The sequence below is a fragment of the Eubalaena glacialis genome, chromosome 12 (genome assembly GCF_028564815.1).
Source record: "Eubalaena glacialis isolate mEubGla1 chromosome 12, mEubGla1.1.hap2.+ XY, whole genome shotgun sequence".
NCBI classification, from domain to species: Eukaryota; Metazoa; Chordata; class Mammalia; order Artiodactyla; family Balaenidae; genus Eubalaena; species Eubalaena glacialis.
The window spans coordinates 105,196,288-105,223,447 of record NC_083727.1 but is presented as its reverse complement, the minus strand read 5'-3'; the positions used below and the strand labels follow the sequence as shown (position 1 = coordinate 105,223,447).

Genomic DNA, 27,160 nt, shown 5'->3' with positions numbered 1-27,160 from the left:
TAAGTTTTGTTTGTAGCATTTAACTTCTGTTTCATTTTAATAAGTTGAATGGGTAGAAATATTAGCAACCTATTAGAAAACTAATAGATTTAATTTTTGATGGATTTTAAAAAACATTTATTTTATTGAAGTATGGTTGATTTATCAATACAATGTGTTTCCGGTGTACAGCAAAGTGATTCATTATATATATATATATATATATATATATATATATATATATATTCTTTTTCCATCATGGTATATTACAAGATATTGCATACAGTTCCCTGTGCTATACAGTAGGACCTTGTTGTTTATCCATTCTCTATATAATAGTTTGCATCTGCTAATCCCAAACTCCCAATCCATTTCTCCCCCACCCACCCTCCTCCTTAGCAACCACAGGTCTGTTCTCTATGTCTGTGAGTCTGTTTCTGTTTCATTGATAAGTTCATTTGTGTCATATTTTAGATTCCACACATAAATGATATCAAATGATATTTGTCTTTCTCTGTCTGACATTTCACTTAGTATGATAATCTCTAGTTCTATCCATATTGCAGCAAATGACATTATTTCATTCTTTTTTACGGCTGAGTAGTATTCCATTGTATACCACATCTTCTTTATCCATTCATCTGTTGATGGACATTTAGGTTGTTTCCATGTTTTGGCTATTGTAAACATAAGGGTGCAGGTATCTTTCCAAATTATGGTTTTGTCCAGATATATGCCCAGGAGTGGGATTCCTGGATCATATGGCAATTCTATTTTTAGTTTTTTGAGGAACCTCCATACTATAAAACTAATAGATTTGATAATTTCATTAAATAACTGTATAGAAATAAGGAGATACCTGAAAAAAACCTGTAACTATTATGTTTATAAATAAATTTACATTTATTGATGGTTTTGAAATAATTGGAGTGTGGTAAATATTTATTTATAAATTTCTAAAAGGAATCTCTCTAAGGAGATTTCAAGTTTAGGCTGGGTTTATTAAGTACTCTAGTTCCTGTAAGAATATTATAGATCATAAAGATTGTCAGGAGTAGAACTGGGAAACAAAAGGAACATAAATTCAAGTAAAATGTATCACTAAGGGAAGAAATAGCTCTTTCCTCTGAGTTTGATGAAGGTTTTAAAGCAGGTAATTTTGAAAAATATTGTAAGGCTGTATCTTCCTTAAGATGTGGGAGCTTGGAGTAGGGCATATGAAAAAGTGGGCTCTTTAGCTACAAGAGGTACAAGAAAATTAAAATACTGTGCTTCTCTGCTGCTCTTTAAATGTTCAGAAACTACTATAAGGCTTCAAATTTATATGACTTTGTTCTTATGCCCTTTTACTTTTGCTATGTACAGATCTATTATGAAGAATATATACAGATTGGAGGAAGATATTGTGATTAAAAAACTGTTTTATTCTCATGAGATAGATTTAATGTCTCTCCAACAGATATTATCAGGAAAATTGCAAGCAAAACTATATATAACAAAGTCCAGTTGATTTAATATTTGTATTTTCTCCTACTATGTATCAGTTTCCCTGTAGACAAGGCTAACAAGTCAAGTACGAATCAACTCTGGGACATGACCTGTACAACTTTCAATCATTTATTCTCTGACAAACGTAGAGCTGTTTCTGAACTTAATTCCAAAAGCTTGAAGGCATTTTGGTATACTCCTTTTAGCAGTGATTTGTATCATTTTGCTCTAACTTGGCCTGTGTTCCAGAAGTTTCCTCCATTTTTCTGCTCAGCATAGACTTCATTTTTTGCTCCCTGTTTTTTTTTTTTTTTTTCCCATTGCATCAGTAGTGGTTTAGTAAAGCATAAAGAAAGGCAAGGTAAGGGCTGAAGAGGGACAGTGGGGGATTATTTGTTGTTTTTGTTCAGGTCCGCCTCACCTGATAGAACTTGATTCCTGCCTTGCTATTATTCTCCACCACAGGAAGACAATGGTAAGGGCATAATGGCCTCAGATCTTTCCAAAGCCTAGTTTCACTGCATGACGGAGGCAGGGGAGGAAAGTGCTCTCAGAATCCACCTTTTAACCTCCATTAACCACAGATGATAAACAGGCTGTTGGGGGCGGGGGGAAGCACAGGGAAGGTGATTGGTTGCTTCCTCCAACTTTTTTGGCGTATGGTTCCAGCAAAGAATACCTATCCCCCAAATCTGAATAAGCACAGGGCTGGAAATGCACTATTACATCTAAGGTTTATATCCCTCCCCCCATCCCTACCTTTCTCCTTTAAGCCTGGTTATTTTCAGAACCCCATAGTGACTTGTGATTTAATAACTCTCCTGCCGAATCTATACGATTTTTTTCTCCTGCCCCCAAATTCCCAATTTTCCTTCAGAAATTAGATCATGTCTTTAGGAAAATGATTTGGTCCTGCTGTTTCCACTGCAGCAAAATTTATTTTAGTACTCCACAGTTCCACCCTGGCCTACGTGCTTTCTCCCAAGTCTCTTCATGTGTCATGAATGAACCTCTTGTATAATTCTCCTGAGTACAACCTTTCATACGCATTTTCTCCCTCTCCCATAAACCAGGAGGTCTGGAGCTCTGCCACGGTATTAGAGCTTCCGCTTAGGACTAGATTTGAAATGCCAGGTTTCTGGTGACATTACAGATTGATAGTTGGTGCCTAAGGCTGGCTTAGTTGTATTTCTGGCAGTCACTGGATGCTAACCACTAGATACAGCCCACGAGCTTCATGGTAACAAGGTCGATGTGTTTTGAGTTGATCTCCAAAAACACAGAATATTCTGTCTCTTAAAATTCAAGTTAAATAAGGCAACCAAATAAGGCTAGCCCTTTTATGGGTGTGATTTTTTGATTCATTATTTTTTATAACATCTGTTTGAGCTATACAGGCGAATAGTTTAACACAGTGTCAGAAATGAACGGCCATTTTCAAGCGCTTACTCGCTATTCATTAAAAGGAGAAATTTAAGTAGTTTTTTTGGAAACATTTCTTGTGATTGAAAAACTTTATTTGAAATTCAATCATATTTAATGTGTATTTTCTCTAACTTTAACATCAAGTTTTTCAAAACATGAAGCAGATACTAAGAAGTAAAAAAGCCACATAATATTGTCATTTACAGAACTGCTATTAGCATCATGTTATGTTTGGAAATCAATTATTTGTTAACTAAATTCCATGATAATCTGTTATTTGGGTGAGTCTGCATTAAATGGTAAATTCAATATATAGTGTTATGAAAAATGGTTACATTTCTACACAGCTTTTTAACTTTAAATTTCAATCTTTTTTTTTTTTTTTTGGTTTGTTTTTAGTCCAGCTTTTTCAAAGTTAGAAGAGCAGGGTGGATCCGCACAGGTGTTTGGCAGAGGAGGGTATTATGAAATTTATCCTCCCTGTCTCAGAGTTGCTTCATGTAGTTGGCTTCAGTGCCTCCTGGCAAGCAGAGATTTTAGAGTATCCATACTGTAAAGCAGCATATGCCAAACTGTCATCTTAAATTACCTTCGGAACAAAAGAAAAAAATCGAGATTCCTAAAATTTTACAGTATATTGGGTTTTTTTTTTTTTAGTTTTTTTTTTTTTAACATATTTATTGGAGTATAAGTGCTTTACAATGGTGTGTTAGTTTCTGCTTTATAATTATAGACACCCCTGGGTATGTTCCAAATTTCAAAGTTTTGGTTTTTTCTGAATATAAAAGTAATTATACAAACTTCAAACATTACAGAACTGTAAAATACAACAAGCCATCAACAGTTTGGGAGCAGATTTTTCCAAATTAAAAAAAGAGAAAACTCCATTCGGTATTCAGTGTTCAGTATTACTTTTAATATGGTATTCTTACTAAAACTAAACCGATACGTGGTTCCAACAGGCCCAGAAGTCTTTGGTTTCTAATATATAATCCTTTCCCTGCCCCTTGTTAACAGTCTATGAAACTAGACTAATTTAGTAACCTCCTAACTATTTAAGGTAATTAAGGTATTGTAGAATAGTGCATTATGGCTAATTTAATATTCTGGCACTAATATATATGTTTTCTATGTACTGTCATTTTTCAAAGTATTAAAAGAAAATATACCTCATTAAATCAGATTGAAAACAACTTAGAAAGCACTTTGAAATCTTGTAATATTCAGAATCATCATCGGTGACTCCAAAACCTGGTACACTGAAGATGTAGTAAAGGTTGGGGGTCTGTATCTAAACTGAATTATAGTTTACCCTCTAGGCTGCTTTTCTAGAATACATGTTTCTTGTTTCCTTATGCACATTTTTTATTGGTGTGAATACTTTGTGTCAAGTGTACTGCCCACTGCATATTTTAGATGAACTAGTATCTAAAAAACGTGACGGGAACAAACCTTTTAATAGATCTCTTCACACGCCTATGTGGCAGGTTGTATTTTCCAAATGGCTGCAACAAATCTCCTATCACACAAGCTCTTCTTACAGTGTGGCTTTGGCACTCCTCCCATTGAGACGGGCTTTTGTGACTGGATCAAGAGAGTATGGAAAAGTGACAATCTGTGACTTCCAAGGCTAGGTAATCAAAAGGAAAAGCACTTTTTCTACCCTGTTCCCTGGAATGCTTGTTCTGGAAGCCTTCATCCTCCAAGTAAGCAGTTTGACTGCTCTGAGGCTGCCATGCTGTGAGGAACCCAAATTAGCCCACAATGAGAGACCCCATGGAGAGAGCCTGAGAGTACTTGAGGTGGGGGGAGAGCGAGACAGAGAGAGAGAGAGAGAGAGAGAGAGAGAGAGAGAGGTGCCTGGACAGCCTCCAGCTACTCTAAGCCACCCCCTTTTCACTGGTTGTTTAACTGCAACCATGTGAGAGAGGCTGGGCTGGCACTATCCCGCTGAGGCTTCCCAAATTCTCACGTGCAGAAACCATGAGAGAGAATGAAATTGTTATTATTGTTGAAAGCCACTAAATTTGGGGGTAATATGTTATATACCAATAGATAAATGGAATACCCTACAAGCTTTTCCAAATTTCTCATAACATAATTTCCCTGCTTCCCATAGAATCTGAGTAGCTCTACCACTCCTCAATCTAGGGAAGAGGTTTGGACCAGTGCGGGTACAATGGCCAATGAGAGTGGTCAGCTGTAGCATGCAACTCAGAAAAAATGGACCGGGATAGAGAAATGATGTGGTATGGAAGCTGTTCTGTGGTGATATCTTGGAAAAACTAACAAATCAGGGGAACTTCCAGGGATTCAACTATATTTTCAAGCACCTTCATCTCCAAATTTAAAAACACGAAATTTAAACAAAAACAAGTGATTTCAAATAATATTTACTTTGTTACGAGAGTAAAAAATACAAGAAGAATCTAGTACATTAGATAAGCCTACAGAATTAATACTCAACTCTTGTCAAGTCACTTAATTCTGCTTTCTAATGCCAAAACGTCTAAGTGCTGAAATTCTAACTAAAAATCATATCCTTAGGACACTCCAGTTTCTTCTAGTGATGGTGATGGGTAGTGTTTTCTTTTTAAAAGTTCAAACTAAGTATATAGAGTAGTGTGCCTGATTTATTCATCTTGTTGGTTTTCATTTGATAAATATTCATATAGTGCTTATCACTAGTCAGGCTAAATCATCTGAGGAAACAAGGAGAGGTAAGTAAGTTAACAAGGGCACACAAGTCAGAGATGGCAAAGCTGGAATAGAAGCCCAGGAATTATGGTTCCAGACTCTATATTCTAACCTACTACTTAATCATCAGGGAAATGCAAATCAAAACCATAATGAGATATCACCTCATACCTGTTCGAATGGCAGTTATCAAAAAGACAACAAATAACAAGTGTTGGTGAGGGTGTGGAGAAAAGAGAACCCTCGTGCACCGTCGAGAGGAGGGAAATTGGTGCAGTCACTATGGAAAACAGCATGGAGGTGCCTCCAAAAATTAAAAATAAAACTACCATATGCTCCAGCAATTCCACGTCTTGCTATTTACCTGAAGGAAACAAAACACTATCTCAAAAGAATACATGCACCCCACATTCACTGCGGCATTATTATGGAAACAACCTAATTGTCCATGGATGGATGAATAGATAAAGAAAGTGTGATCTATATATACCCACATTATATATATATAATGGAATTATTCAGCCATAAAGAAGGAAGGCAATCTTGCCGTTTGCAACAAACTGGATGGACCTTAAGAGCATGGTACTAAGTGAAGTAGGTCAGACAGAGAAAGACAAATAATGTATGATCTGACTTATACGTGGACTCTTAAAAAAAAAAAAACGAGCTCATAGATACAGAGAACAGATTGGTGGTTGCCAGAGGATGGGGGTGGGAGAGGTGGGAGAAATGGGTGAAGTGTTTTCATTTTTTGTTTTAGTTTAAATAAATTGAATTTAAAAAATCATACCAACGAATGACAGAGTTGCTATACTAAAAAGCACTTGGAAGCAATGATACAGATTTATTCATGACAGTGATGGGGGTTGGTTTTTATCTAGATTAATTGATAAAAAGCAAATGTAAGGAAGTAGTAAAATTTCAATTCAATGAAATTGAATAGCAAAAATATTGAACTGGATCTTTTTCATAATAGATGTAACTTTAGGTTTTAAATAATACAAGACATGCTATCAATGAATGGATACTTTATTGACAGTAGATATAATTGTACAGGATGATAAAACATTATACAGTTGTACAATCTGAATGAGTATTCCTTAGAGAACAGCCTCAACCAAATTTATGCCATTCTATAGGAATATAGTAAATGTGAATTTTTCAAGAACGATTTGAAAACTGAGGATTATTTGAAAGGCTATTGTGCCAACCATTGCAACAATGAATTTTCTATCTCCAATTCTGATGGCTCATTAATTATTTCCAGATAAATCTTTTGCCAAAGATGAAGGGATCTATTCCCTTTCTGCAGAAGGCTTAAAGGAGACAGTCAAATAAAAAAATATACATGTGAAAGAAATGTGTGTATAAATAAATAGATCATGAAATAAGTTAGAAAAGTTGTTTATGTGGAGTTTTGGAACATGGAAGTGTTGGGTTTCGCAGAAAGGACCAAAAGATATAAAACCTCCACTGCCATGGAGTTGACATGTTAGTGGTCATGGTAGTGAGAGGACAAACAAATAATAAGTGAATTGCATTCTATATTTAAATATAAAAAGTTATATGGAGAAAAATTAAGTAAGGAAGAACCATAGCGAGTAAGGAAGGTGGGTGAAGGAAGAATAGCGATTGCTGTATTCCATGGAATGGTTGGTGAAGGCCCCAGATGAAAAATGACATTTGGGCAAAGACTTGAAGTGATTGAGGGAGCCATGTAGATATTTGAGGGACAAGTACTCCAGAGAAGGAACAGCAAGAGCAAAGGCCATGAGGTAGGAATGTGCTTATCCTATTTGGGGAAAAGTAAGGCAGTCACAGTCAGTGACTGTGAATAGAATAGCGGGGGAAGGGGGAGGAAAATAAAGGTAACAAAGCCACAGAGATGAAGGGACTGGGGCAGTTCCTATGGGGCCTTGTAGGCCATGTAATGACTTTGACTTCTATCATGAGTGAGGTGGGTGCCATTGGAGAATTTTGAGCAGAGGACTTAAATTTAGAACTAGTCCTTATTTTTAATTTTATTATAAAAATAGGAACTATATTTTGCATTTGGAAATATTTCTGTGATTTTTTTTTTTTTAAGGCACAGGTTGTATGAATGTCCTTTATTTACGTAGTGAGATAAAACAATTATTATTTCAAACCAGATGTGACTGTAATTGATTCTGCCTTTTAAAGAAAGTGACATAGTTCATATCTATTGAGAAATAAATCTTTATATTGCTCTTCTATTTTCCCAGGGCATATTGAAAGAGAATTCTACTCATGGAGTGCCGATTTGAAACTTGTCAGACATTTTATGCAGAAATATGTTTTAAAAACTTCAGGGAAGTACTCTTTTATTCTTTGTATGATATTTCAGCCATTATGTGTTAATGGGCTTTTAAAGGCTACTGTGGAAGCATTTGTTGTATTATTTCTGTGAAAAAAATGCAATATGATTGACTTACATATGAACTTTAGGAACACAATTCATTACTAATATGGAAACTGCCTACACAAACAGGTAGAAACAGGTAGGTAATGTTAATGATCAACCTTCAGTAGACCAAATAGTCTTAAATTTTTCAAATGGGGAAAAGAAATTTATTTGATTTTAATTTAAATATAAAACTCAATTTCATTATGAAAAAACTTTTAAGTATGTTTGCAGCAACTTGGTTATATGCATCTACTACTTCAACTGTAAATTTTATAAAATGTAAGTACAGAAAAAGCACTTCCGATAAAAATTTGGTGTCAAAATTGAGATGCACGGTGTGTATAAAATACACATTAGATTTCAAACACTTAGGACAAATGAAAAAAGTAGAACATCTCATTAGTAATTTTTATATTGATAATATGTTGACATACAAATATTTTGGATATAGTATTAGGTTAAATAAAATATATGATTTAAATGAATTCCACCTGTTTCTTTTACTTTTTAAAAAACTTGGCTACTTGGAAAACCTTACATATGTGGGTCATGTTACATTTCTGTTGGATAGCATTACTCTAGACCAGTGGGTCTCAAAATGTGGTCACTTGACTATCCCCAACAGCATCACCTGGGAACTTGTTAGAAATGCAAATCATGGAGCTCCACCTCCAACTTACTGAATCAGAGACTCTGGGGGTGGGTCCCTGCTTTAATGAGCCCCACAACTGATTCTGATGCAAGCAAAAGTGTACAAACCATTCTTCTAGACCAGGGGTCCAGAATTCTAATTTGGCTGCAAATTAGAATCATCTGGGGACCCTGGGCATAAAATCCAGGTACTAAAGCTACCACCCAGACCAATGAAATCAACAACCTTGGGTCCAGTCAAGAGTGTTTTTAAAGCTCTCCAGGTGATTCTAATATGGGAGAAAGATTGAAAACCACTGGCCATGATCCATGATTTTTAAACTGTGCTCTTCAGAGGGGCTGGAGCTGGCTGGACCACGTTCTCCTTTTAGCTTCCGATGTATCTGCTCGATTTCCTGTCCTGCTCATCCAGGAAAGGCAACCGCTGTGGTGATTTTCCTGGTGGATGGAGAGATACAGGGCTTGGATGGGCAAGAAGGCTTTACAGGTATCAGAAGTTCACATTTCAAATATATCTACCTACATGCGTCAGTTATGCCTGTTACATTAAATGGCTATATTATCGGGCTTTCACCAGATTCACAGGAGGATAAACCTGGAATTAGACAGCAGAAAATGTAAAAGCTTTGATAGAGCAGAGGTGAAGAAGAGTATTCCTTTTAACATTATTATTTTGGGTAGTTTTTTTAGGGAGGAGCTTTATCTTTGTACACCGCTGTTACCACTCAGCAGTAACGGGCAGACAGCACTGCAATCAGTTGCTGACTTCCACTGGGGGCTTGGATTCCACGGGGTTCTATCAGTGGTGCTAATAGAGATACTTCTATTCTCCAGTATCATGGAGATTACTCCCCTTAAGTTGCCCTAATGGTCGGTTTTCTTGCTGTAGAAAAGCTAACAACATTGGTAAATCCAGTCAATGTAACCTTCAAAACCCAGTTCATGTCACCAGGAAATGATGGCTATCAAGCAATTCATTGGTAAACTCCCACCTCCAGTTGATTGACATTAAGAGCCCTTGTGGAAAAGTACCCAGCATCATTGTAGTAGAGTATAAACTTTTTCCAGTACCCCATCTTGAAACTTCTAATGTTTGCAGTGTTAAAATGTTTTGCAAATACATACCATGACACAGACTAAATAATGTCTCCTCATGGGAAATTTATGATCTTTTAAGTTTCTATACATGTATAATATGATCCAGACTATACTAGTATTGAAATAGGTGAAACAGCTAGCTTCTTTTTCCCAAATGTAATTCAGCCAAATACTGCAAGCAGATTTTTTATTACATCATTTGAAAATTATTAGCATGCTTAAAACTTGTTCAGGTATAAAGGAACAGTTAAATATAAATGATTTATGCATGTTCTGACTTAGTCTGTAGATTTATTCCCAAATGACGAAGTCACCATGCAGTATCTATTTTTATATGTTTTCATCTATATTTAATGATTGTAATATATACTAAGAATGAGGTATTACATTATTCCTAATAGTAGAGGTAATGCTCTTAAGGGTTAATAAAGAGAAATACTGCTTACTTTAAAAAAAAAAAGATGTGTTCTATAGGGCTCTAGACATTCTGTAGGGTCTCCTAGAGGATGGAGCCTTTGCATAAACTTTTGCTTAAAGAACAGAATAAAATAAGGGTGCGTCTCTGTAAAACATTCTAATGAAATGACCCATGAACCCATTTCACCTGTTACTCTAATACTCGGATACCAATAACTTATAGCTTGGTTCATCAGGGATTCCTTAGAGCCAGGTAAAGCCAGGATATGTCACCCCAAATTATGAGGACCAGAGGAATCTGCAAACAAATCTTATTCCATTAATTTCTTCCCATGTATTTATCTTCCTAGAGTTTGCCGCCCTTGGAAGCTTAAAACTGCTTTCCTTTGTCCTGTTACTTATCTACCAATTTATTGTTCTTTGTCGAAGATGCTGTATAGATCGCAGTTCTAAGCTACTGCTTTGAGCCACTCTTCGTTTTAGGTTTCTCCTGGGTGATGTGCACTGCATGTGTTAGTTCATGAACTGTTTTTCTTTTGTTAATGTGTTATCTTCTTAGCGTCCCAGCTGACAACCTAAAATGGGTAGAGGTTAAGTGTTTCCTCCCCCCCCATTAGTGCTCGTTCAACTTGTATCCTCACTGCAGCAGGCAGGCAAAAAGTCAACTCTCGCCAAGGTTGCCAATTACCCTGGGGCTGGCCACCCCAAGGGTTCAGCTGCCTACTTCTGATTCTGAACTTTTAGGGTTGGCCACTCTCGTAGGCCTTGTCCTCTCTAATAGATTGGACACTGGGATTCTCAAATTAGAACCCCCAAAGGTCAAAGGTCTTTCCTTCATACAGAAATACACCAAGAACCAGGCGTGTTAAGATTTTTAACTAAAAAAAAAAAAAAAAAAATTGGAACTAATTTTACACAGCAATAATGTGTTTTTGTGTGAAGAAATACAAAATCATTTACTTAATATCACAAACCATCATACAGCTACAGCTTTTTTCTATTAGATTTTTTTCTCATGAAAGTTACATTTGAAATGTTGCATGTGCTATTACGTACTTCCTGAATTTTCTCTGCTTGAAATCTCAATGACCTTAGATAGGAATGCTACAATCATATATAAATATGATTATAGTTCATTGTGCATTAAACTTGGGCAAGAAATATCTGATTTTGACCTAGTATTCTCAACTGCGCATCAGAAACTACAGATTCTAGTTCCTTCGTTTGTGAATCACACCCATTCCTAACTTTGTCAATTGTGTATAGAGTGACTGTAGTTTCTCACAAGGGAAATTATAGCAGAAGTTTTTTCTAATGTGTTTGGTTTTTTTAATGTGTTTTTTGTTTTTTGTAATAAAGCCTAAACCTACAAATCTTTAAAAAGGATGGAAAAAGTTGGTGTTCTAGCTAACATTTATGTGGAAAAATAGGTTCTTCCCAGTACTCTTGGAACTGCACATGGGTATACAAAATGACTCCCCCAGCTAGGCCTTATCCTGTCATTCAAGAGGATTGGAGCTCTTTTCATGAGAGAAGTAAACGTGGAAGGGAGATGTGAACTTTACCTGCACCGGCAGGATTTTGTAATCCCTCTGTAATGATGGCTTGGGGGAAGAGCCCACACACTCTTTTGGGGCTACTCCCTATATTTACATCAGCCTTTCTATCTGTAAGTATTATATCACAGAACTAGGAATAGACAGGTAATGTGTCTCTAAATTTATGTAATAAAGAGCTGTATTAGAATAAGGTTCTGTTGTACTAACATTTTTGTTTCTTCTTCAGCATCTTGTGTTTTGTTTCCAGGCCTGTTGTTAAACTGGTCTTGTCGCCAATAAAATATGCTAATTGTAATGTACCTCAGTTAATTCAAGAGAGTGAGTTTTGTAAAGTATACCTTCTTCTCAGATGTTGTTGGGTTAATTATTGATGGATTATACAATTCACAGGGAAAAGTGTTATTGGAATGCAAGGAATCTTGAAAGAACTCTGTGATGCAAATAAAATGTTCTCTATTAAAGCAACTGATTCTAGATAATTTAAAGGCTAGCCCTAAGAAGCTTCTGGATGGCCAAAAAACAAGACCGTAACAAATCTTTCTGATAAGGAAAAGTAACATAATTAGAAATGAAACACTTTGGTTGAATGTCTAGTTTATGGATATATAAAATCAAACGCTCAATCCCAAACACTACTTTTTGTAAAATCATTAGGCAGGAACAGGGCAGAAACTAGCGATCCTATAAACTGAAAAGGAAATTGGGGCACAGGAAGCTTTTAGGGTGTGCTGTGTCAGACACTCCTTTTGGCTGTGATCTTTTGGCTCCAACATTCCTTGAAACTTCAAGTATAAATATCAATAATAATGGAATTCCAGCGCTGGGAGATCATTTATTCCGACCTTCTCGTTTTACCAAAGAAGACACTGAAGCCCTTAAAGATTGAGTTACCCACCATTATTCAGAGAGAGAGGTTCGTAAACATCTCGGCTTCTAGAACTCTTGGGAACAATATATACGAGATAAATGTGACTGTCCAGTGGGCTCTAACATTTGCACCTTGTCTTTTATATTAATGGCATTAAAATAAAATTCCCAGGGATGATCTACAGAGACTCCTGCGGCGTCGCGGCCCGCACTTTCCTCCCTTGCCTTTCTCCCAGTTCTACCCGGGCCTGTTCTTTCTGGGTCAAGGTTGGTTTCCTCCGAACCCCGGCCCTGGCTGCCATCTGGAATTGTGCACAGCGCGTTTGGAAGAGCCTGATAGGAGGGGAGAGATGAAGTGTCGTTCGCATCAGTCAGTTAAGGCCTTTTGCAAACAGCCCCCGGGCCCCCCCTCTGTGTCTGGGCAGCCGTCCTCTCTGCCCGAGGCTCTCCGTTTCCCACCCCATCTCAACCTCCCCGCGGGGTGCGGCTGCGGGGCCGCCTCGGCCAGGGGTGATGGTGCCCACGGGCCGGGCGGGGGGAACCTGACCTTGCTCCCCATTTGGGTCTCTGGAGCAAGGAGGGCACCGCCTGCGCCACACCGAGCCACGTCCCAGGCAGGGATGGGCTGGGACGGTTGCGACTCTAAACCGATGGCGAGCGGGGACCCTGGGCGTGGAAGGGAGCGGCACCGCCCGGGCCTCGCCCTTCCTCCTCCTCCTTGCTCGCCGCTCGCCTCTTCTCCAGCCATGACTCAGCGTTTCTCGCAGGCTGCCGGGCTGGGGACACGGGCTCCTCGCCAGCCCCTCCCGCCGCGTCCACCCCCTCTCTCCCACCCACGCCCGCCCTCGGCCGCCGGCCCTTCCCCAGCGCCGCCGCCGCCGCCGCCGCCGCAGTCAGCTCGGGCGTCCCGGCAGCATCAGCCGCCCGACCCGGCCGGACCCGACCCCGCCGACCCCGCGCGCCGCCCGCCATGCAGCCCCAAGCCCCCGGCCGCCGACACACCCCCCAGCGCGGCTACGCCGTGACCCGGAGCCCCCAACTCAACAAGGTAAGCCCGCCGGCCCCCCTCGGTCTCGGTCAAGGTCACGGGCAGGCCCCCCGGCGGCGCAGCGGACGCCGCTTAGCCCTTCCGCCCGCGCCCCCGGGATGCCGCCCCGCCAGAGCGCCCCCCGAGAGCCTGGGCGCGGGCCGAACGGAGGGGCCGCCCGTGGGGGTCGGTCCCCGGGAGCGTGATGGGAAGGTGTGTTGTGGCCCCGCGCCTGGGCATCCTGTTCGGGGAACGGAGGAGATGTAACTTGTTTAAATACCGCTTGGCTTCTCCGAAAGCGAGAGCCGAGGCAAAGAAAGTAGTGGCAGCGACGTGCGTGAATGGAGTGTGCCTGTGAAGGTGGCAGGTGGGCTGCCAGCTCGGCCTCGATGTGCCACGCACGTACGGGGCGCACTCAGGGTGCCCATCACTGGAGGCTGCCGTGCAGCGAGGTGGTCCTACTGGCCCAGCTCGGACAGAAACGTGTTCTAAGTGGGATCACGTGAGCAACCACAAAGTCAAGGCCTCTTGGTTTCTGGAGGGACGGCGGTTGAGAGGCTGGGAATTCGTGGTGGGCGGCTTCTGCCTCGGGGGCCCTGGCGTGGCCTGGCGCAGAATCCCTGCCCCAGACGTGGGACTGTGGGTAAAGCCGTTCCTATGTCTTTGAACCTGGCCTTCTGGAAATTTTTTTTTTTTAAGACTTTTCTTTTTTATGAAAAGGGGAATACAGTGCAAGAGACCCTTTTTCAGATCCTTGTAACATTTCAGTTTTCTTCACTGGTAATGTAAACACCTAAGATTTCTCTCAAATGAAAAACACCTGGGAGTGTATCAATTTGCCGACGAGATACTTAGCAGTCACACTTATTTTATCGCCAGGATTTGTCTCTGGATTGTTCCTTTGTTTAAGGGTGTGCTTTCTGACATTTCCTTTAGTACATGGAAAATGCCATCAGTCAGCACAGAGGCCTGTTGGGTCATTTGGGGCTCTCTACCAGACGCTTTTTTTCATCAAGGACTGGACCTTAGTGTCCCCCTCCCCCAACATGGTGCCGGTGATTTGTTAATCATTATTAATGGCTTGAAGACTTGTGATTTCTTTGATTTAATAAACTATAGCTCCTGTGAGTTCTTTTTGATTTTTGTGATGACAGGCAACTTTTACTTATCTATGATTATTCAGTATTTCTGGTCATAAAGCATTATGAAATTTTAAATATTTCCTACCGATTTTTTCCTCAGTGATGTTAATTGCTAGTTTGATTTTATTCTTCCTTTTTATTATTCTGCAGGTTGGGCCTATTTTCAGTAGGAAATAAAGGGAAAATTTGATGTGACAAAACAATTTATGACTTTCAGGTGTACCTGCCTGCTGTAATTTATAACCAAATAATGGGTTGCCCCTTAGAAAGGACCACGTGAGTGGTATAGCCTGTTTGAATTTCCTCCAGTCAGGGGCCAGGGTGTCTGTTTCAAGTGGGTTGATGGAATAGGCAATCCCTGAGGAAGAGTCATTGTGCCTTTACTGTTTACATCAAGAATTTAAGAGTCATGTACCACAATGTTCATTGCAGCACTATTTACAATAGCCAGGACATGGAAGCAACCTAAATGTCCATTGACAGGTGAATGGATAAAGAAGATGTGGCACATTTATACAATGGAATATTACTCAGCCATAAAAAGAAACGAAATTGAGTTATTTGTAGTGAGGTGGATGGACCTAGAATCTGTCATATGGAGTGAAGCAAGTCAGAAAGAGAAAAACAAATACCATATGCTAACACATATATATGGAATCTAAAAAAAAAAAGTGGTTCTGATGAACCTAGGGGCAGGACAGGAATAAAGACGCAGACATAGAGAATGCACATGAAGACACGGAGAGGGGGAAGGGTAAGCTGGGACGAAATGAGAGAGTGGCATGGACATGTATACACTACCAAATGTAAAATAGATAGCTAGTGGGAAGCAGCTGCATAGCACAGGGAGATCAGCTCGGTGCTTTGTGACCACCTAGAGGGGTGCGATAGGGAGGGTGGGAGGGAGACACAAGAGCGAGGAGATGTGGGGATGTATGTATATGTATAGCTGATTCACTTTGTTATACAGCAGAAACTAACACAACACTGTAAAGCAATTATACTCCAGTAAAGATGTTAAAAAAAGAAAAGAATTTATGATCTTGAAATCCTTTTAACTCCTGTTCACGAGTAAGGGTTAATTTCCACTTAAGAATAATTATATCACAGAGATCTTCCACCAAAGGCATTAAGGTGTGGTATTTAATGTGTTAAGAACAGGTGTTTTGACTTTGTAACTGAACTTTATTGTCTGCATAGTATCAAATTGGATTTAAAATCCAGGTGGCCAGCTTTGGAGTGATTAATGGAATAAGCTTTACTCTTCTTGTTCAGTCCTAGGACGGTTCTGTGGTACCTTGTGGAAGTCACAGAACATCCTCATATGTACCACTGAAACTATGGTTGTGGGATCTTCTTGATGGGCGCTGCTCTGAAGACCTCTGGGCCTTTAAGTTTTCCAGTAGCCCAGAAATTTTTCTTGATTTTTGTGGTAACCTTAGCTGGAAAGAAACTCTAGTAGATCTTCCCGCCTGTAACACCCCAGCCTGTCGCCTGGCTACACTAAGCCTTCTTCAGCCACTGTCACACAGACCTTCATCACCTTACCTTTGGATAACTGGGACAGTTTTCCTGGTTTTATTTTCAGTATTATAGTCTGTCCTACATGTAGGTATGGAAGAAATATCTTCATCAATTAGCATTTTCTTCATGTTACTCTTCTGTTATCCAAGTATTTTTAGTATGATATTATTTCCTATTACGTTGAATGTAAAATCAATCTGTCAATTAGGTCTACTGTCTTCTCCACATTTATCTCATTAGGTCCCCAATTTAGTCTTCCACTTAAAATACATTTGCTGAATGTCTTACTTAGTACTTGCCTTTTTGTCTGTGCGTAATTCCTACAATGAAAATGTCATTAGTTGATTTAATAATGATCTCTTTGGGGAAGACTTTCCTAATATCTTAGTCCTATTAACATTACTTAACACCTCTGTTTTTAATGTATTCAGTTGTAACATGTCATTTGGTATTTACTGCATTGTATTTTTTCTTATTTGATTTAGATTGTCATAGGAATCATAATCCTTAGTACAGAATTTTGCTCATTTAACATAAAATAAATGTTTATTTAATGAAGAAACGAGCCATGTTAAAACATTCTTTTTTTTAGTCTTCCAAACAGAACTCAGCTTTTAAAGCAGGTAGCTTTTTTTTTTTTTTTTTTACAATTTTTATAAATTTATTTTATTTTTGGCTGTGTTGGGTCGTCGTTCCTCTGTGAGGGCTTTCTCTAGTTGCGGCGAGTGGGGGCCACTCTTCATCGCGGTGCGCGGGCCTCTCACTATCGCGGCCTCTCTTGTTGCGGAGCACAGGCTCCAGACGCGCAGGCTTAGTAGTTGTGGCTCACGGGCCCAGTTGCTCCGCGGCATGTGGGATCCTCCCAGACCAGGGCTCGAACCCGTGTTCCCCACACTGGCAGGCAGACTCTCAACCACTGCGCCACCAGGGAAGCCCAAAGCAGGTAGCTTTTAAAGTGGTAGTTTGAACGTTATTCTAAGACATTTCTCCTCTTTAATGTAATTTCTTGAAAGTAAATTCACATTGAAGTCTAAAGCTCAGTTGACTCCATATACCATTATATTGTATAATGGCATATAGTCAGAAAAGGTGGAATTTGGTTTAAGCCTGACCATGCCATGAAATTTTAATTATTTGCTGGATAAGCTTTGGGAGGTGCTTAATCTTGGTACAAATTGAGGTAAACAGTAGATGTGATCTGAATTAAAAAATAAAGAATTTAAGGGAATTCCCTGGCAGTCCAGTGGTTAGGACTCTGTGCTTTCAGTGCCAAGAGCCCGGGTTCAGTCCCTCGTCCCTCGTTGGGGAACTAAGATCCCCCAAGCTGCGCGGCACAGCCAAAAATAAATAAATAAAAAATAAAATAAAATAAAGAATTTTAAAAACCTTAGAGAAATAGAATCTTTCTTCATTGGTAATAATTCATGTCTGGTTCTTACTGTTTGTATACTCAAGTATACATCATTGCAGGTAGGATTTCATCATAGCATTTGGAGAAGCATTTCTACCTCACACTTATGAGATTCAGTATCTTTCTGTTCACAGCCCAAATTACTTTTGAGGTGCTTATCTTTGTCTGTGTTATATAAGCTCATCTAATTTAATGTTTAATGTTTATAATTTTCAAGGATACTGTCTGATTTAGATGAGTTGTGTTTCAAATTTTTTCTCAGGAATTTTCAATAATAGACAATAATGTTTCGTAAATGACTCTTCAAAATGAAAATTCTACATACAAAAATAATCATACTTATTTTTTTATTTCTCGACTTATTAGTTTGCTTTATTTGTCTGTGCAATGGTAGAAAACACTAATTGATACTTTAATCATAATTAAGTTGTGTTTACATGGTTTCTGTATCTTTAAGATGAAATGATAATGTGACCTACAAGTAAATCTCTCACAGATACCACTCGTCAATATTTTAGGCAGTTAGATCCAGTTTAAGATAGTGATGGTGATTTATCTAAGTCAGTTTTGGTTAGCTTATTAACTTTTAAATGTGAGAAATGAGCTTCTGGGGAAGTGCTTTTGTAGATGTTTGTCTTGATATGTCAAGACCTCGTGAGCTGAATGTGTTGTAGGGAAAAAAGAGAGAAACAAGGCTGATGACTGTGAAGGAAAGTTACCTTAAACCCCCTCTTTTTCTTCAGTGTAAACTATACCAGAAGAAATCATTCAGAAAGTTTTCACCTAGTACACTTCTCTGGAGTTGCCTCAGCAATATGATAAACTGATATATTATTTAACGTGGAATCCCACTGATGTGAAGCCCATTGTAATGAAGTGTTCAGCCATACACCTACCTCCATATTTGTCTATTGCCTTGGTAATGCAGGAGAGTACAAAACCAAACAATGCAGTGCTCTAATGAGGAGAAAGATGAATTTGATTTGAGAACTGGTGATGTGGAGAACAGAAAATGTTGAAGAGAGGAATAGGTTTGAGATTTTTCGTTTTGTGTTCTGATGTCCTTCCAACTTTCGGGCAAGTGTGGAAAATGCGAAATAATGGAATGAACCCTCTAAGACTTTGTGTCTAGAAGAAATGAGTCCAAGTCCCAATTCTTTTCATTAGCAGTTGTGAGATTTTGAGTGAGATTTTCTTAACTGGCTTCAGTTACTGTCTTTATAAAATAGAGTGATGATTTCATTTATTTATCTCTTTCAAATTTTAACAAATATTCAGAATCCACTATATGCTAGGTAATATTCTGGGTGCAGGGGATATAGCAATGAATAAGATTCCTGCTTTGAATGTACTTACATTTCTATTGTAATATGATTTCTGTTTTACCTCTTTCCTCAGATATTAAAGAGTGCATATTAGTTTTTTCTGACATATTATAAAACAGGTTTTTTATTACTACAACTAATTATTGATGTGGTAATATTTTTATATAGAGAGTCTGAACTCATAGCTGGAACGGTTATGAAGCACTTATTCACTTATTTTTTTATGTACTTTTTACCCCCTTCTCTCTTGAATTTTTTTTTTTTTTTATTTTTGGCTGTGTTGGGTCTTCGTTTCTGTGCGAGGGCTTTCTCCAACTGCAGCAAGCGGTGGCCACTCTTCATCGTGGTGCGCGGGCCTCTCACTATCGCGGCCTCTCTTGTTGCGGAGCACAGGCTCCAGACGCGCAGGCTCAGTAGTTGTGGCTCACGGGCCCAGCTGCTCCGCGGCATGTGGGATCTTCCCATACCAGGGCTCGAACCTGTGTCCCCTGCATTGGCAGGCAGATTCTCAACCACTGCGCCACCAGGGAAGCCCCTCTCTTGAATTTTTGATTTAACAAGTCAAACATGATTGTGTGACCTATTAAATTTATGAGTGTCATAGTAAAAAATAAAACTATACTTTCTCTCTGGGAGAGACAGATGGACATTTTACTCTCAGATTCATATAAGTGAGCCTGACTGACATCACATGACCTTTGCAGTCTTTCATAGATTTTCACAGAATGCCAGGTGTAGGTTAAAAAATGTCTTTGTGAAGAAAAAGAACAAGGAAAGCTTTTTGCTTCTCAGTACTCTGCTCAAAGTGTGTGAAGGCTGGGAAGTGTGAAAGAAAGGTAGAGGTATGCCCTGGGGAGTTAAAATTGCTGAGGTGAGAGCAGTGAAATGCAAAGATACGAAATTTAAAAGTTCCAGTGGTGTGAAACCAGCCTTTAATCTATTTGACTTTGGAAGTAATCAGTTACTCCGACAAAACAAGTATATGGACCGTTTTCCAATGGCTTTCAAAACTGACATGACCAAATACTGTTACAGACTCCAAGTGGCCTGATTTGGTCTATTCATTACATCATTATTTATTTTATGTTACTGAGCCAGCTCAGCAAACTTGATAGTGTACGGACCCAGAATTGATCAGCAGACATGTTACAATTCAGTAGGACTAAGCTGGGAATGTTTCTAAGCTAAATTATTAAGAAATTTTCTTAGACATGGGGCCTAAATATAAAGTGTGGTTGTTTGTATTCTTAAAGTGCTATTTAAAATATTTTATGGCATATATATTAATTTTTACCTGTCTGTAGCTTCGTGTATGTAATATAGTGCACTTCAAAACAAAGGATTAATGTTGCTTTAAATGAATTTAGAGAATTTAAAACATCAGTATTTTTCCTCAGGCCCTGAAGATATATCTAAGTTAGCCATTAACTAAACTGGCTTCAGATACTTGAGGCCTTTGAGATTAAAGACAGGGGAGAGACACTATGGCTTTAAATATCTGTAGTTTAATCTGGTAGTTTGGGAAGTCAATATAGTAATTGATAATGTTCTCTAAAACATGGAAATATAACTATTAGAGTTTCTATGCTAATAAACCCTAGACCTAAAACACTAATTTTTTTTTTTTAAATAAGTAATGGTTGAGTAAGAACATCAGCAAAAGTACTTACATGTTCATAGGAACATGGTTCTATGAATTACATCAGGAATACATTATGAGTATCTCTGCAGTAGTTAAATTCTAAACTGTCTCACTAAGACCTGACGATCTGGAGACTGAAAGAGGCCTAAGACTCCATTAAAATATTAAGGCTGGGCCCCTTAAGCTTGCAGTATATTAAAATACATTTAAGACATCTATTCAGAGTCCTCTAAGATATTTAAAAAATTTTTTGATTGTGAGACAGTGTATATATACATACATAATATATGTGTAAACACATTGTTATGGGCTGAATTGCGTCCTCCCCAAAATCATATGTTGAAGTTCTAACCCCAGTCTCTCTGTATTTAACCATATTTGGAGATAAGGTCTTTAAAGAGGTAATTAAATTAAAATCAGGTCTTTAGGGTGGGCCCTAATCCAATATGACTGATGTCCTTATAAGAAGAAGAGATCAGGACACATACACAGGAAAGTCAGTGTGAAGACAGTGGGATAAGATAGGCATCTATAAGTCAATGAGAGAAGCCTCAGAATGTAAGCAGCCCTGCCCACAGACAGGTTGATTGTGAGAAAATGAATTTTGTTGTTTTAGCCACCCAGTGTGGTACTTTGTTATGGCACCTTAGCAAACTAGCACATTTATGTAATTGAAACAAAATTTTATAATACAATACTTGCTGTGTATAGCACACTCTAGTAGTATCCCATTTCAATTTTTTAAAAATGTTGGTTGTGATTCATTAATGAATCACAATCCATTTAATCCATTTTAAAATCCGAGTTAAAAAAAAATCTGCTCTATTGCTTAAGTAGTGCATTTATGTGCCTGGGAAGATTATTGCAGAGTGACTTTCTCTTCTGTGTCTTAGTGTTGTATATGAAGTTTGAGTTTGTCTTGGCAGTACTGGCCCAGCCTCCTTTTGTTTTTCCATCTACCTGTCCAAATTGAGGTATCTCTTAAACCAATAATCTTGAAACTATGAGAATGTTATTGTTGTAACTAATATTGGCAGGTCTGGTTAGTAAGCCAAACAGTGTCCTTACTTATGTACCCAGAGCCAATAAGAAATTGTAACTTGGTTAGTGAGCATTTTTATGGGCCTTTAAACTTTTTACTTATTCAAAATCTTGCTTATATTTAATTTTTACATATGTTAACTATATCATAATAATATGACAGAATTGAGAGCAAACAAATTGGTCATTATGCATAAATATGAATGAAGATTAACTCTAATAAAATTATTTTCAGATTGTTTCACAAAGCACAGGCAAATTATGCTGAATATGAGATACATTGAGAACAAAATGTTACAGAAAGGCTAAAAATAAAGATATGAGAAAGTGCAAACAGCAAGAAATCAGCGTTATCCTGACATCAGACAATGTAGAGTTCATGTCAAAAAGCATTAAATGATCAGGACTTTCCTGGTTGCGCAGTGATTAAGAATCCGCCTACCTCAATTAGAGAAAGCCCGCGTGCAGCAACGAAGACCTAACGCAGCCAGGAATAAATAAATAAATAAATAAATAAATTTATTTATTTTTTTCAAATTTATAGAGAGAATGTTTTTGCTTATCTCTTTTAAATTTTATTTATTTATTTATTTATGGCTGTGTTGGATCTTCGTTTCTGTGCGAGGGCTTTCTCCAGTTGTGGCAAGTGGGGGCCACTCTTCATCGCAGTGCGCGGGCTTCTCACTATCGTGGCCTCTCGTTGCGGAGCACAGGCTCCAGACGTGCAGGCTCAGTAGTTGTGGCTCACGGGCCCAGCTGCTCCGTGGCATGTGGGATCTTCCGGGACCAGGGCTCGAACCCGTGTCCCCTGCATTGGCAGGCAGACTCTCAACCACTGCGCCACCAGGGAAGCCCTAAATTTATTTTTTAAAAAAAAGAAAAAGCATTAAATGAGACAAAATACATAATGCTGAAAGGTACAATTCTGAATGAAGTTATACATGTAATGAATGTCTATGCACCAGATAACACAACAGGTACCTTCATAAAAAAGACAGTATAGGACATGCAAAGAGAAATAAAAAAGATACTAACGCTAGAAGACTTCAACAAAGCTCTCTCAGTGCAGGACACATCATAGGGGGGAAAAACTGTTTCCGTACAGTAATTTCTTCCTCAAATTTCTCAGGAAATTTATGTTTTTCCAAATCATGAGAAAATTCAGTTGAGAAATTGGGAAAATGAGAAAGCTTAGTAAATAACAGAGATATTACTGATTAGAAAGACCCAATGACAAAAGGAAGAGCTGGAAATTGTACTTGTAGAGTCAGAGGTTAAGGTTGACATTTCATGCATCTTCACAGCAGTAATGATCTAATCAGTCAGTTTTGCTTGTAGCCGTTACCAGTTTCTGACAATATCTGTCTTTTAGTTTCTGTGTTTAGACCATTCACACTTCATGTAATTATTAATGTTTGGATTTCTGTCCAGCAGTTTATTATTAGGTGTCTGTTTGTTCTCTCTGTTTTTTATTCTTCTGTTTCTCCTTTCCTGCCTTCTTGTGTATTATTTGAATATTTTTATTATTCCCTTGTAATTTCTCTATTGAGGTTTTTTGTTTTTTAATAAATTTATTTATTTATGGCTGTGTTGGGTCTTCGTTGCTGCGTGTGAGCTTTCTCTAGTTGTGGCGAGCAGGGGCTTCTCTTGTTGAGCAGCATGGGCTCTAGGTGTGTGGGCTTCAGTAGTTGTGGCACATGGGCTCAGTAGTTGTGGCTCACGGGCTCTAGAGCACAGGCTCAGTAGTTGTGGTGCATAGGCTTAGTTGCTCCGTGGCATGTGGGATCTTCCTGGACCAGGGCTCGAACCCATGTCCCCTGCATTGGCAGGCAGATTCTTAACCACTGTGCCACCAGCGAAGTTCTCTATTGAGTTTTTGACAATATCTCTTTGTATAGTCTTTTTTATTAGTTGCTATGGAAATTATGATATACATAACTTTTCACAATCTACTTAAAATGAACATTTTGCCACTTAATTGGAGTGTAGAGATCTTACCATCATATAGGACTCACTATGTTCCTCTGTTTATGTTATAGGTGTTATATGTATTACATCCACTTACATCTTCATACGTGTATTACATAGTATTTTAAAAATTGAGATATAATTGACAATTGATATAGTTTCAGGTGTAAAACATAATGATTCAGTATTTGTATATATTGTGAAATGATCACAATAGGTCTAGTTAACATCCATCATTGTACGTAGTTGCAAAAATTTTTTTCTTGTGATGAGAACTTTTAAGATCTACTCTCTTAGCGTCCCAATATGCAATACAGTGTTATTAACCATAGTCACCTTGCTGTACATTACATCCCCAGGACTTATTTATTTTATAGCTGGAAGTTTGTACCTTTTGACCCCCTTCACCCATTTTGCCCATTCCTTATTCCCTACCTCTGGCAACCACCAATCTGTTCTCTGTATCTATGAGCTCATTTCTCTCTCTCTCTCTTTTTTTTTTTTTTGTTTTGTTTTGTTTTGTTTTTTGATTTCACATATAAGTGAGATAATACAGTATTTGTCTTTCTCTGTTTGCCTTACTTCACTTTAGCATAATGCCCTCAAGGTCCATCCAGCTTACTGCAAATGGCAAGATTTCTTTCTTTTTTATGGCTGAATAATATTCCATTGTAAATATTTACACCACGCTTTCTTTATCCATTCATCCATTGATGGACACTTAGGTTGTTTCCCTATCTTGGCTATCATAAATAATGCCGCACTGAACATGGGGTGCATATATCCTTTTGAGTTAGTCTTTTGTGTTCTTTAGATAAATACCAAGAAGTGGAGTTTCTGCATATGGTAGCTGTATTTTTAATTTGGGGAAGAACCTCCATACTGTTTTCCATAGTGGCTGCACCAATTTCACTTGTACTAACAGTGCACAAGGATTCACTTTTTTCCACATCCTTGCCAACACTTGTTATTTCTTGTCTTTTTGATAATAGCCATTCTAACAGGTGTGAGGTGATATCTCATTGTGGTTTTGATTTTCATTTTCCTGATGATTACGGATACTGAGCACTCTCCTATGTGCCTGTTGGTCATCTGTATGTCTTCTTTGGAAAAATGTCTGTTCAGATCTTCTGCCTGTTGCTGTTGTTGTTTTTTTTTTTAAATCAGATTCTTTGTTTTTTTGCTTTGATTTGTATGAAAAAAATTTTTGATGTAATAATTTAATGTAATGTTTATAACTTTTGATTTTAACTGTGATACATGTTTTAAAGAGTTTAAGAGGGAAAGGACAATCTATTATAGTTACTGAGATATTTACTGTTTCTGTTACTCTTCTTTCATTCCTGATATTTGAAGTTTTCCTTAGGTATCATTTCCCTTCCACTTAAAGGATTTCCTTTAGCATTTCTTCTGGAGCATCTTGCTGGAGACGAGTTGTCTTCTTTTTCCTTCCTCTGAGAATGCCTTTATTTCATTTTCATTTCTGAAGGATATTTTCTTTTTTTTTGAATTTTTGAATTTTATTTTTTTTATACAGCAGGTTCTTATTAGTTATCCATTTTATACATATTAGTGTATATATGTCAATCCCAATCTCCCAATTCATCCCACCACCACCCCACCACTTTACCCCTTTGGTGTCCGTACGTTTGTTCTCTACATCTGTGTCTCAATTTCTGCTCTTCAAACTGCTTCATCTGTACCATTTTACTAAGTTCCACATATATGCGTTCATATACGATATTTGTTTTTCTCTTTCTGACTGCTTCACTCTGTATGAGTCTCTAGATCCATCCAGGTCTCTACAAATGACCCAATTTCGTTCCTTTTTATGGCTGAGTAATATTCCATTGTATATATATGTACCACATCTTCTTTATCCATTCGTCTGTCGATGGGCATTTAGATTGCTTCCATGTCCTGGCTATTGTAAATAGTGCTGCAGTGAACATTGGGGTGCATGTGTCCTTTTGAATTACGGTTTTCTCTGGGTATATGCCCAGTAGTGGGATTGCTGGGTCATATGGTAATTCTATTTTTAATTTTTTAAGGAACCTCCATACTGTTCTCCATAGTGTCTGTATCAATTTACATTCCCACAAATAGTGTAAGAGGGTTCCCTTTTCTCCACACCCTCTCCAGCATTTGTTGTTTGTAGATTTTCTGCTGATGCCCATTCTGACTGGTGTGAGGTGATACCTCATGGTAGTTTTGATTTGCATTTCTCTAATAATTAGTGATGTTGAGCAGCTTTTCATGTGCTTCTTAGCCATCTCTATGTCTTCTTTGGAGAAATGTCTATTTAGGTCTTCTGCCCATTTTTGGATTGGGTTGTTTTTTTTTTAATATTGAGCTGCCTGAGCTGTTTATATATTTTGAGATTAATCCTTTGTCCATTGATTCATTTGCAAATATTTTCTCCCATTCTGAGGGTTGTCTTTTTGTCTTGTTTGTAGTTTCCTTTGCTTTGCAAAAGCTTTTAAGTTTCATTAGGTCCCATTTGTTTATTTTTGTTTTTATTTCCATTTCTCTAGGAGGTGGATCAAAAAAGATCTTGCTGTGATTTATGTCAAAGAGTGTTCTTCCTATGTTTTCCTCTAAGAGTTTTATAGTGTCTGGTCTTACATTTAGGTCTCTAATCCATTTTGAGTTTATTTTTGTGTATGGTGTTAGGGAGTATTCTAATTTCATTCTTTTACATGTAGCTGTCCAGTTTTCCCAGCACCACTTATTGAAGAGACTGTCTTTTCTCCATTGTATATCCTTGCCTCCTTTGTCATAGATTAGTTGACAGTAGGTGCGTGGGTTTATCTCTGGGCTTTCTATCCTGTTCCATTGATCTATATTTCTCTTTTTGTGCCAGTACCATATTGTCTTGATTACTGTAGCTTTGTAGTGTAGTCTGAAGTCAGGGAGTCTGATTCCTCCACCTCCATTTTTTCCCCTCAAGACCTCTTTGGCTACTCGGGGTCTTTTGTGTTTCCATACAAATTTTAAGATTTTTTGTTCTAGTTCTGTAAAAAATGCCATTGGTAATTTGATAAGGATTGCATTGAATCTGTAGATTGCTTTGGGTAGTATAGTCATTTTCACAATATTGATTCTTCCAATCCAAGAACATGGTATATCTCTCCATCTGTTGGTATCACCTTTAATTTCTTCATCAGTGTCTTATAGTTTTCTGCATACAGGTCTTTTGTCTCCCTAGGTAGGTTTATTCCTAGGTATTTTATTCTTTTTGTTGCAATGGTAAATGGGAGTGTTTCCTTAATTTCTCTTTCAGATTTTTCATCACTAGTGTATAGGAATGCAAGAGATTTCTATGCATTAATTTTGTATCCTGCAACTTTAACAAATTCATTGATTAGCTCTAGTAGTTTTCTGGTGGCATCTTTAGGATTCTCTATGTGTAGTATCATGTCATCTTCAAGCAGTGACAGTTTTACTTCTTATTTTCCAATTTGTATTCCTTTT

The 27,160-nt window shown here is 38.2% G+C and overlaps 1 protein-coding gene and 1 pseudogene across 1 annotated transcript in view; both read left to right on the top strand.

Moving 5' to 3' along the window:
• Nucleotides 1-8,974: 8,974 nt before the first annotated feature.
• On the top strand, nt 8,975-9,671 carry LOC133102281 (acyl-protein thioesterase 1-like; annotated as a pseudogene).
• Nucleotides 9,672-13,342: 3,671 nt separating this feature from the next.
• Nucleotides 13,343-27,160, top strand: part of ME1 (malic enzyme 1) — a 192,134-nt gene continuing 178,316 nt past the window's right edge. The window contains exon 1 of the mRNA XM_061207103.1: nt 13,343-13,654. Within this exon, the coding sequence (XP_061063086.1) occupies nt 13,577-13,654 (78 nt within the window). The 5' untranslated portion in view covers nt 13,343-13,576. The remainder of the gene's footprint in view (nt 13,655-27,160) is intronic.